This window comes from Pseudopipra pipra, chromosome 5 (genome assembly GCF_036250125.1).
Source record: "Pseudopipra pipra isolate bDixPip1 chromosome 5, bDixPip1.hap1, whole genome shotgun sequence".
NCBI lineage: Eukaryota > Metazoa > Chordata > Aves > Passeriformes > Pipridae > Pseudopipra > Pseudopipra pipra.
Genome location: NC_087553.1, coordinates 61,509,584 through 61,520,720, shown reverse-complemented (window position 1 = coordinate 61,520,720; position 11,137 = coordinate 61,509,584). Strand labels below are relative to the sequence as shown.

General features: G+C 43.7%; 1 protein-coding gene across 1 annotated transcript in view; it reads right to left on the bottom strand.

Moving 5' to 3' along the window:
• The window catches only part of COG5 (component of oligomeric golgi complex 5), a 183,340-nt gene that overhangs the window by 1,742 nt on the left and 170,461 nt on the right, over positions 1-11,137 (bottom strand). Inside the window, exons 19-21 of the mRNA XM_064656312.1 lie at positions 10,788-10,864; positions 10,176-10,302; positions 9,549-9,628 (exon numbers count right to left, since the gene is read on the bottom strand). Of these exons, the coding sequence (XP_064512382.1) occupies positions 9,549-9,628; positions 10,176-10,302; positions 10,788-10,864 (284 nt within the window). The remainder of the gene's footprint in view (positions 1-9,548; positions 9,629-10,175; positions 10,303-10,787; positions 10,865-11,137) is intronic.

The window sequence follows — 11,137 nt, the reverse complement described above, 5'->3', positions numbered from 1 at the left end:
GAATTTTCATCAGATGGTCCTTACTTGTTTCTGTGGAAGGAAGTGAGCAAGAAAGGCCTTGCAAAGCTCTATATAATTGTTTCATGATCTTTTTCTCCTTTCTTGCATGTTTTGAGGAGCAAACAAGTTAACATTTAAATAAGCAGCAGCACGTTGCAGATGGCTTGAAATGACAGCTCTGACGCACACACTCGGGCACAGTGGCAACCTTTAGAAAGGGAGAGAATAGTCCCCAGCTGCTGCAGATGCCGAGAGTGCAACTTGGAGCATGAAAACTGGGGCACTGGTGAACAACTGCGGTGCCCTCAGGTGATTTCCTGGCACAGCCTTTTGAACTGCCGCGGTCCTCGGGGAAACGCTGTGCTAACCACAGACAGCGTGCGTGCGAGGTGCAGCTTGGATGTGGCTTTCTTAGACCTTGTCACAGGGTGTCACCCATAGGGTCCTCTTGTGTGAACTGCACAAATAAAACACTGCAAAGCTAAAAGGGGCAACTGTGATGACGTCTGTACATAACTTGCTTTACAACATAGAGCCACCTTTTAGCCAACGTTCTAGTACACAGTATTGTTGAATGACAGCATATTTGTAAAACAAAGACTTTGCTGATCTGTTCAGATTCCAGTTTACTGTCTCATTAAGTAGGCAAAGTTAGTCTTGCCACATGTAAATATGGCTTCTAATTTAATTTTCCTCTCCTTTTCTGCTTCTCCTATTTCTTCATGTAACAGATAAAATAATCTTGGAGTTTTCTTCTAAAACTCTTTTTACACATTTGTGCTATTTACAGCAAAACCGTAACATTAGGAAAACACATGCACAAACCACAGACCCCACTTCAAGTTGAGACTTAAGGCAGCTCCTGGTACTTGGCTGTTCCTGTTCTGGTTGGTGACAGCAGCAGTGCTAATCCAAAGCGTCATCACAGCCCTTCCCAGGCACCATCCCACAGGGCAGCAGGTCCTGCTGCTAACGTGAGCGACAGCTGCAAACGTCACTCTGGGTCACTGAGGGGGGGGGCAGTCTTGGTTTTGTCACGTGCATTCCTTCATGGATGTGCAGGACACACCAGCACAGCTGCTCTGCCAGGGAGAGGACTCACTGGCTTTTGGTAACACGACAGGAACATTCCCAGTCCCACTGTGGGAAGGGAGATGGTTGTCATGCACATCTGGTGAAGGGAGCGTGGGGCACAGAGGTTAAGGGAGATGGTAACACAGAGCAACTGCAGTGTTGTGCCTATAAATACACATAAACTGCTGGAAGATGGTGGGCTGTTGAGGCAGAGCGGGATTTACTACTCCCAAAAGATGAGCTTTTGGTGAAACACCGCATTCCCACCCAAAGAGTTCATGGACTGAAGGCAGCACTGCTCACCCATACGTGCCTGCTGGCAGCTGGAGGCAATAGGCAGTAAATAGGCATTTAATTAGACAAGGCTTAAGGAAAGCAGAAGCACTAAAGAGTGAGATTCAGCCCATGTTTCACACATAGAGAGGCTCCTCCTGGAATAATATGTTAAGAGAGGAGCAGCCAAGATCCCTGTGTGGTGCTGCAGCTCTGGGTAGGGTCAGATGAGCACACCAAACCTGGCAAAGCAGAAGAGATGGAAGGAGGATGCAGGGTCACAATACACTTGGTTGCCTGTGAATAAAGCTTGACCCTTCCTCAATGACTCAAACCCATCTGTGTCAGAGCACTGCTGGGAATTTCCAACAAAGTTCAGTTATTAACAAGTGGAAGATGCTCCTGAGGCCAAGAGCCTGTGCTCAGTTTGCTGAAGAGAGGAGTCTGAGCTTTGGGTTCCGAGAAGCCAGTGACAGCAATGACAGCCTGGCCCCTTGAGCTGGTCCTGGGGCTGCACCTGCTCCTGCCAGCACTTCCCATCCCCATCAAATCAAGGTGCTGATCCATCAGCTTCACTGCCAGAGCACAACAGGAGGAGTTGGGTGTCCCCTCGTGCATTCCCTGCTAATAGAGTTTGACAGGGAGAGAGTGAAGCAACTATGCAACCAAAGAACCTGAGGCAGCTTTCCTTCTGAGCACAGGATGGAAATGAAACAAGCATAGGCCCGAGGAGCTGCCCACCACCCACCACAGCTCCTGATGTCCCCAGGCAGCAGCTGGACTTCAGAGTTGCTCTTTGCTGAAGCCCAGGGCATATTGTCTGAGACTGAAGGGATGCAAAAGGAGGATGGACTGGATTACTGGAAAGTTGAGAGGCTTCAGAAGAATAAAGTGACTGAGCACCGAAACAGTCCCTAGTGTTGGCCTTAGTGCACTTGAGAGCCCTACAGTTTTGATAACTTACTAGTGAGCTACTGCTGAGTGGTCCACACCAGGTACCAACACACTGTGAGGAGTCACTGAATTTTTTGCATATCAACAAACAGCAAGAGAGAAGCAATCCCTTGTTGCAGCCAGAAAGGCAGGGAAAGAATATTTATTTTATCTAGCCAAAATAAAGCTGACTTTTTGCACCTGGTCAGCACCCTGCAAACCTTCAGCCTGCTCCTTCCCAATGGTCCCTGGGGAGCAGCACAGGGTCTACAGGGAAAGAAGCAATAACTAAAAAACTGCTTGCTGCATCCAGAAAGTGCTTTGGGTGCAGCTCACCTCACTCTCAGCAAAGGCCATCAGCATGATGAATGGCAGAGAGATAATGCACATCCACAGGTACATTTTAAATCCCAAGATTTAAAGAGAAGAAGTAGACTCGGGGAATGAAACATCAGGAAAGTGGCAATCAGATGTGATGAGCAAACTGAGCAGCAGGTGAGAGATGGAGGCAAAGAAGGCTCACGGATGCCAACACAATGAGGGGAGATGCTTCAGAAGAGTCAGAGGTGTTTCACACTTCCACTCAGTAATCAAGTACTCTGGTCAGCAGTTATCAGTAAATATGTCAGATGTTAGTTAGTTGCTACAAAGAATAGTCCCTTGTATTAAAAAAACAGTTGAGAAACTCCTGCGACAGTTTTCTTACTGTAACTAAATCCTTCCACTCACCAGTGTCCCTGTCTTTTCCTTTCTATATACTCCTCAAAGTTTGTTGGGCCCAAATCGTTTTTTGTAGTCATCAAGAGCTGAAAATAGAAAAACCATATTGACCTGCTTAACTTAGAAAGCTCTGACACCTCTTGGTGAAGTTGTGGGTTGGCATCATTATCCAGATGGTAACACTGCTATCCCTCTCTGACTTATCTCCTTGCTTTGAAAAAGCCCTTGAAAAAGATTACAGAGATAACCAGAGAGATGAAAGGGAGAAGCTTTACCCTAAAAGCAGAACCCAAAACCACTCAATGTCAGCCCTTGATAATCCTTAGCCAGACTTATTCCCATCAGATCAAACAAGATGGAATGAGATTTAGGCTATGCTAAGTGCCAAACACCAGTATTAGAGTCCCACTGTCACACCTTCCAGCAGCTTTTATGTCTTTTTCCTTCTCTCCTGCCCCAAAAGAATCTGATTTAACTGGCAAAACCAAGTTCATCAGTGGCAGCCGCTGTCCTCCTGCAACTTAAAAAATCAGCTCAAAGGAATTGTTTGGTAACCTCAGAACTGCCCAGATCCTTCTCCAAGAGTCAACAGAAGTTGTCTTTGTCAGCTCCCTTCTGCTGCACTTGCTCTTTTAGTGTGGCTTTGCTTGTATTGTTTCAAAGAGACAGAGTCAAACTTCACCAGTATGACCCACCCAGGAGCACTTTAACTAATTCTCTTACCCACTCAAAAAAACAACCAGTAATTACTACTCCATCAATATTATAAGGTGAGTTCTCAGGCATTTTTCTAAAACAGACCTTCTACATCTTTACACTAAACAATGAAAATAAAAGCTTTCTGAACACACTAACTGCATTCACTATTTTCCTGTGTCCCACATTTGCGTGTCCAATAAAAGTATTTAAACACTCTGAAGCTGAATGTTAAAAAGCCATTCATTATCAGTAACTCTACCTGAAGCACTGAAGGAACTGTTTTCAGTGAACTGGCCTAGAATACTCCCTGCTCCCCATGGGAAGGCTGGGAACCTGCTCCCATATGGGCAGGCGTAGGAAAGCAGCTGAGGGGCCTCACACTGAGTGGGAGGATGAAAAGCTGCTGCAGCTGCTGAAAGCTGGGAGTGAAGAGGCAGTGCAGTCACCTGAAGCTCCACACCCTTCCTGGTGACAAGGGAACCATGGTCAAGCTCAGGAAACTTCTGCATTGCTGGCCATGGTAATGACACCATGGTGGAAGGCCAGGAAGTCTGTCCACTCTGTTAGGAACAACACCCCTGGGAACAAAAGGTCCAGGTAATAAAATTGCACAAATCATGAATCTAGGGAGAAAGGATGTTTGGAGTCCAGAGAATAATGATGAGGTTGCTCCAGAGTGAGAAGGAGGAATGGGGCTGTGAGAGGTATCTGAAGGCAGCAATGGTCAATAGAGTATATATTATTCCAGAAGTTCATCTGGGATGAGAGTTTTGTTTCTCTGAAGACAGTTATGAAGTCTTAAGGGGGGGATTTTGGGACTGCAACATAGAGGAATATGGACAGTGCAGGAAGTTGCTAATGGCAAAGCAAGACTGGCTGGTTGAGCTGGGCAACTTGGAACAATACACATCACTGGAGCTGTTGAAATGCCTACCTGACTGTACCTCATTTGAGGAGATAAATGAGTTTAAAGGCTTTGTTAACACTTGAAATGCAGAATTTATGATGAAATTTCTGTAAACTTTACCAGTCCTAGCTCAAACAAGCTTTTGTACATGCTGGCAGTACAGAATTCAATTCAGATGCACCAGTTTAGCATTAAAATCTTGTCTTTAAAAAGGTAGGCTCACTCCTGTAGAGGACACTGTAAAAACACCAGTGCCTGAGTAGTTCAGAAAAATAAACAGCACCATGGGTGAAAGCAGTATCATGAGGTCTCCAGCACAGAAGAGATCACAGCTGTTGTCATATAAAAAGATGTAATTTATAGTTCTATTATCGATGTTTAAGATGGAAGAAACCCTGTTTATGTAATATACAAAACATACTCTTGAAGGGATTAGACTAAATAATGCCCTAAATTCAGCATCTTCCAGTCTAATAAAGGACATAAAACCTGTTCAGCAATCTGTTTCTATTTTAAAAGACAAGCTATGGTATACATTACAAATACTGTTTGTAAAAGAGAGCCATGGAAAGAGGGTTGGTGGGATGTTCTGCATATATTAATGCTTCATTAAAAATGCCATAAGAAGTAAGGAAAAAAAACCCCTAAGTTTAAGGTGCCCTCCCACATAAGGAAAAGGATTTTAAAGCACTTATTAAATTACTTCACTTGCATGAGCAAAACCATGAGCTTTCTTGGAAATCAGGACAAGCTGATTATATAAGACCCAGATAGTTCTTCTTTAAAATGTTATTTCAACCCATGAAGATTTATATCTACAGTTAAAAGGAAAAAAAAAGTACGATTTGGGTTGTGGTTCTTAAGGGATCTTAATGCATATCATTTAGAATTACTCTAATTAATTAATTTTATACGGAATCGTGAATACTACTGCTCCCCTCCTGGGCTCTGCCTCAGTCAAATGGAGCCTGATTTACACTGGAAGCTTTGGAGGAGGCAGGGATCACCTTCCTGCTCAGCAGTGGGGTAGTACCCTGTGCACTCCTGTCCTGAACCATCAGCAGAGCAGCTGAAGGACACCAGGGCCAGACTTTTCTTTAATACTTTGTTAAAAGTCTGTTTGCTCTGCAAACTTCAGGGCAAAGCAGAAAATGGGAAATACGCTGTGCAAGAGCACATTTGTCTGGCACCAGGTCTATTTAATCCAGTGCTAACAAACGTGGGGAGACCCCTTCCCAAATCTTCGTTCTCGAAGCCTAGCCATGATAAAAATTACCGTAAAAACGGACAGTAAAATCTCCAACAGCGTCACCTGCAGGACAACAGACTGGCAGGGGACATCTCCAGGTTACTCCAGAGTGCATAATAAAGAGATCAAAGGACGGTGCGCCGACAGACAAGCCTCGGTGCCGCTGAGGGTTTTTAATGAATGGGCTGGCGCTGGCCCGGAGCGCTCAGAGGCGCCGGCAGGCTCTGGACACCCCGCCTGACTGCCTTGCTTGGTGTGAGCAGAGCACTGACCCAGCGTGGCTCTGCTGCTCGTGGCAAAGCTGTCGGGCTGCTGCGCCCCCCGAGACTGAACCAAGTGCACAGATGGGGCTTTTGTGGTGGCCCACGAGCTGGCATTTGTCCCTGCCCCTGGCTCGTTAGCGGTCAGAGCCAATCTCCAGATCAGGACATCAGCTCATTATGAAAATGAACCCTTCACTGGGCCTGCCTTTCAACTCTGCTCCAGCAAGGGTGAGCTTCAGTAAGGGGACTTAACCCACACTGTAATGGTAAAGGTAAGAAAGTGGCCCTTGAATGGATAAACTATTTAGGGTGGCTCAAATCCTGCCATGTCTAATAGGGTTTCTTTTATGGAAGAAAGACTGAGTTTTCAAGCTTAATTTAAAAAGAAGAAAATGCCCCGGCCACTTAAAGGAGTGCTCCTTTCAACACAATCCCTACTGCCTGTGGCAGGGTCATCTCACCTAACTTTAAATGTCTACAGGGCAGCTGGCTGCCTGAGAGTGCTCCTGTGTCCCAGCCCTCGCTCCCTTCACTGAACAGAGAAAATGGAGCTTTCAGGACACAACGCAACTGACCTATTTTAGGTACCTGCTTCAGGATAAGATGAATCAGCCCCAGCAGCGCCTGTTTCTCTCTGTTGACCATAAAGGGAGTCTAGCAAATATACCTCTGGCCAGGTACATCCCACCCTTCATGCTGGATACGAGCAGAAAGAAATGCACAAAAACGCTCAGAATGGTACTAACACCATTCACACCATGTTGCCAGTGAAGCATTTAAGACCTACAGAGCGGAAGAAGCACTCCAATTAGCTTTAATGTGAAGCTGTAAGGATCCTGGTAACACAAGTAAATTAATATCTAAGCAGCAGGTCCCTAGAGTAATTGCACAGTTGTTACAAAGGGAAGTTGCAGAAAATTACCATTTGCAAGGTTGCAGCAAATGTGAGATAATATCTTGATGTAGTCCAGTGCAGGGATCTGAAGGCTCCAAACATCCAAAGTTCAATTAGCACAGCTGAACTACTACAGGCAGAAAAGGCTTGAAGAGGGTGACTAATAAAAGAGCAAGACTCCTGTAGTTCAACTTAGGTTCATATGAGACACATGAAGAGCAGGCTCAGAAGTCTCCCAATAGAATATTAAAGAAAATACGAGTGAGACATGGTCATACCAGTGACTGACGCTTGCTTTCCTGTCTTACATACGGATAACCGGCCTGTTTAGAAATGTCTTACAGGCGTGAGAGGAGATGGTGAAAAGGAGAGTGCACACAGCGGTACCTACAGAGATGACTGGTGCCTGCAAAAGAGAACCATCCCCTTCCCTCATTGCATCTCAGTGCTGGCCAGCCCCAGATCCTTGCTCCCAGACTGCAGTGCTACACGAGCTGCCAACTAAAACACCTGAGGGATGAGTCTGCTGGACAAACCCAGTGCAGTTAACTCATGTGGCCCAGCAAAGCTGCGGGAGTGGCGCCTGCAATCGCTGAGCTGTGGGTGGATGGAGCAGCAGTCAAGCATGGGCAGTGACAAACAGACTAGCTGTGGCATAGCAAGAGCAGGGAAGAGCCACTGGAGTGCCAACAAAGGCCTTTGGGAAGGGCAGATCTTCAAAGCTGCCCTCTCCATGCCCTGGGACAACGGGTGTCCAAGCAGTGCCTGAGCACTCCGCAGTGCAAAGCAAAGGAACCACAGCCTCACTGCAAAATGCTCAGGTGATAACCTTGCCAAGTGATAACCTTGTAGAGGTGCATTATTGACATTACAAAGTTAAAATATTTTAATAGTGGTATCTCGTGCAAAGTGAATAAAGGATTCAATGAAAGGATTGAGAGGAAAAACTTAAGTATTCCAGCTTCACTATTTGGTCTAATGTCTCTGCCTAAAACCACTGTCCCAAGGTTTGTTCCTTAATACCTCCATGGTCAGAGAAATTTATCAATGTCTGAACATGACCACCAGCAAGCCCATTAACTGAATCAGTCTGGATGAAATTTAATTGCAAGCAAAGACAAAAATCTGTGGCAATTTAAGAATGGCATTTTTGAATTTGTGAAAAAGGACTGAAGAGAACAAAATCCCACCTGTTCTCAAATGATTCGCATTTTTGGTTTTCTCCAATATATCTGAAATTCAACATTTCCAGTTTTGTCAGTACTATCAGGATGGAAATTATAATCAAAATATTCATAACTAATTACATATATAGCTCTATCAGCCCTGTACCTATTACCCATGCCCTTGTAATTCAAGGTGTCATGGCTGGAGAGTCAAGAAAACCTAGTTTTGTAAACAAACGAGATTAACAACATGTACGGTTTTCAAAAAAATACACGTATGAAGAGACACCGTTTGTATTTTAATATTTCAGAAATAAATCTACTAACATCTACTGGTGATCAACTAGTATTTCCTTAACTGGCCCAATCGCTACATGGGACTGTATGGTGCTATCATCTTCAGGAACTGTAAATATTTATAGCAGACTCCTCTTGGCTGCTTCAGAAGTGTGGACAGATAACGGTTGACTTTCTCAGGCACAACCATTGCTGGCTGGAACTTAAAAGTCAGCTTCTATCACTTCAGCAAAAGCTGGCAACATCCACGCACATAAGTTCAAGGACAGAGTTGGCTCCCAGGCCAGATGGAGCCTGCTGCAGCTATGTGTGACAGCTTTTCCCATCCCACTGGAGTAGGTGACACTGAGGTCACTGAGAAGATGGCTGGAAAATTTAGGGCATTAGGAGCCAAATGATCACCTGAGCCTTGAATCCTAAGGATCCCCAGGCTGGCTCTGTCACATTCATACAACTCATCTGTTCTCCTTAACATACTTTAAAAGTCTGCTTGTTTTGAAAAACAAGACTCTTCTAACTTTTCCTAACATTTTAAGATGCAAAATAGTATTTAGCTATAAAGCAAGATTTAAAAAATCTGATGTAATTGTCACTTCCCTGTGAATCATGGGCTGATTTCCTGAAGAGTAACATTACAGGGGTGTAACAAGGGTCTCCCATTTTTAGATTTCTACCTACATTTACACTGGTTAAGCTTTCAAAGCTTCTCTTTCCTTATACAGAAGACAGGACAGCTGCAGCCTTGACTTTCCAACAGTAAGAGAAGGAGGCAGTTTTGCTAAAACTCAGTATTAATTTAAACCTTCATTGTGCCTGGTTTCCCTCCTTTGCAAGATGAGTATGTGCTCCTTACAAAAGCACTGGAGGGCTTGGGTATGGGAGGGTGGAAGGGAAACTTCAGTTTACATATTCTGCCATTTTGCAACTCATCCCACGAGTAGAGAGAGGGTAACGGTATTTATGACACATCTCCTGAGGCACATTTTTTTACTTTTCAAGACCAGTCTTAGTGTGCAGATAAGTTACTGCTCCATTATCATAAATGTAGAGAAGAAAGAAGCATGATTCTTACCGTATGAGAGCAAGCCTGTCTTTTTCAGATGGATGATCATCAAGCCACTGGGAGTAACGGGCAATGGACCACTCAGCCCTCTGATATAGAGAAACACAAACGCCAATTACACACAAATGTGAAAAAGGAAACAGATACACCAATTTCAGAATCAAAGATGACATAAATGAAGGCCACATGAGGCTCTCCTAATACTGCAGTGATGCAGAAAGAGATCAGAGACAATTAACAGAAATAGCCCAGTATGTTATCTGGGAGCTCAGAGGTGATCTCCTACTTCAGCTGATGACCCATTTCTGACAGGGCTTTTTATCTAGATTTCCTGTATCTTAGACGAGTAGGATCTGGGCAATTTGCAGTCTGGGAAAAGATCTGCGATTTCTTTTATGAGCTGACAGAATAGTAAAGAATTGAGAGTATATTTAATATCGGGTCAACATATTCCTACTGTTAATAATCAAAATATTAAGTCAATGACCATAACACATTTGCCACAATAAAAACAAATGCCCAGAAATCATATAAAATATGGACTTGAATAATTTTTAATTGAAACAGCTAGGGTAAACTACAATGCTCATTTCTCCTTAGGGCATCTGAAAAGGAAAGACAGGTTGATCCTATTACCTGGAAGGGTGATTTTAACTCTGGTGGTGCTCTTGTAAATAAGAACTGAAGAATAATGCTGAATGGAATAACCTCTCCCAGAGCTGGGCTACTGGCAATATGCTCACTGGTCTGGAACAGCAGTGGTCTGGAAAAATGTAACAATATACTTGTGAAAGGAAGAAAAAGCTTATCTTATGCATTAGAAAAATGCTTCTATGTAGTGGCAATATTGCATTAGGATTGAATAATCTAATTTTTTGCCACTGCTCTGCATCTTAGGTTTCCAACACAGGTCCACTTTGTAAAAATTTACAGCAGTTGCCTATTGTAATTAATCAACACAGGACTATAAATTTTATATTTCAGTGAAAACATTTAAGGTAATTATAGAACTCACTGTCATACAGAACATGTACTGAAAGCAACACAAAAAAGTACAATTTGGCCAACATTTGCATGACAAAGATTGTTAAATCATAGTTATACTCTGCATAAAATTTAAAAGAAATTTAATCTATTTCTAATTTGCAGGTGGGTGTTGCCAAAAAAGCTCTCAGTTCAATCAGAACTAACGCAAGGTAATAAATCAGTTCAGAAATGCAGTTTAGTCATACTGCGACTGCAACTCACCTGAATGACCTCAGCTGTCTGTAAGATTTTCCTAGGTCAGAGACTCGCCGACACAGCGGTGCTACTGCTAACTCCATCTGTAAAAACAAACATTTCAATTTTAATTAGATTCTCCCAAAACATAAAACTTGGTACTGAAGTGGCCTGCCTTTAACCAATAATCCAAACTTGCGGACCAAGTCAGTGACTTCTTCCCAGTGGCTGAATTAAGACAAGAAGCTATCTTTTCCTTTCAATACTATGTTGTGCAAGCCAAGACTTTTGCCTTATTCTTGGCAACACAGTAAGCATTTCATGAAAAACGACAGTGTCAGTCTGTGGATAAGAACAGAGGGGGTCTCATGAGCTTT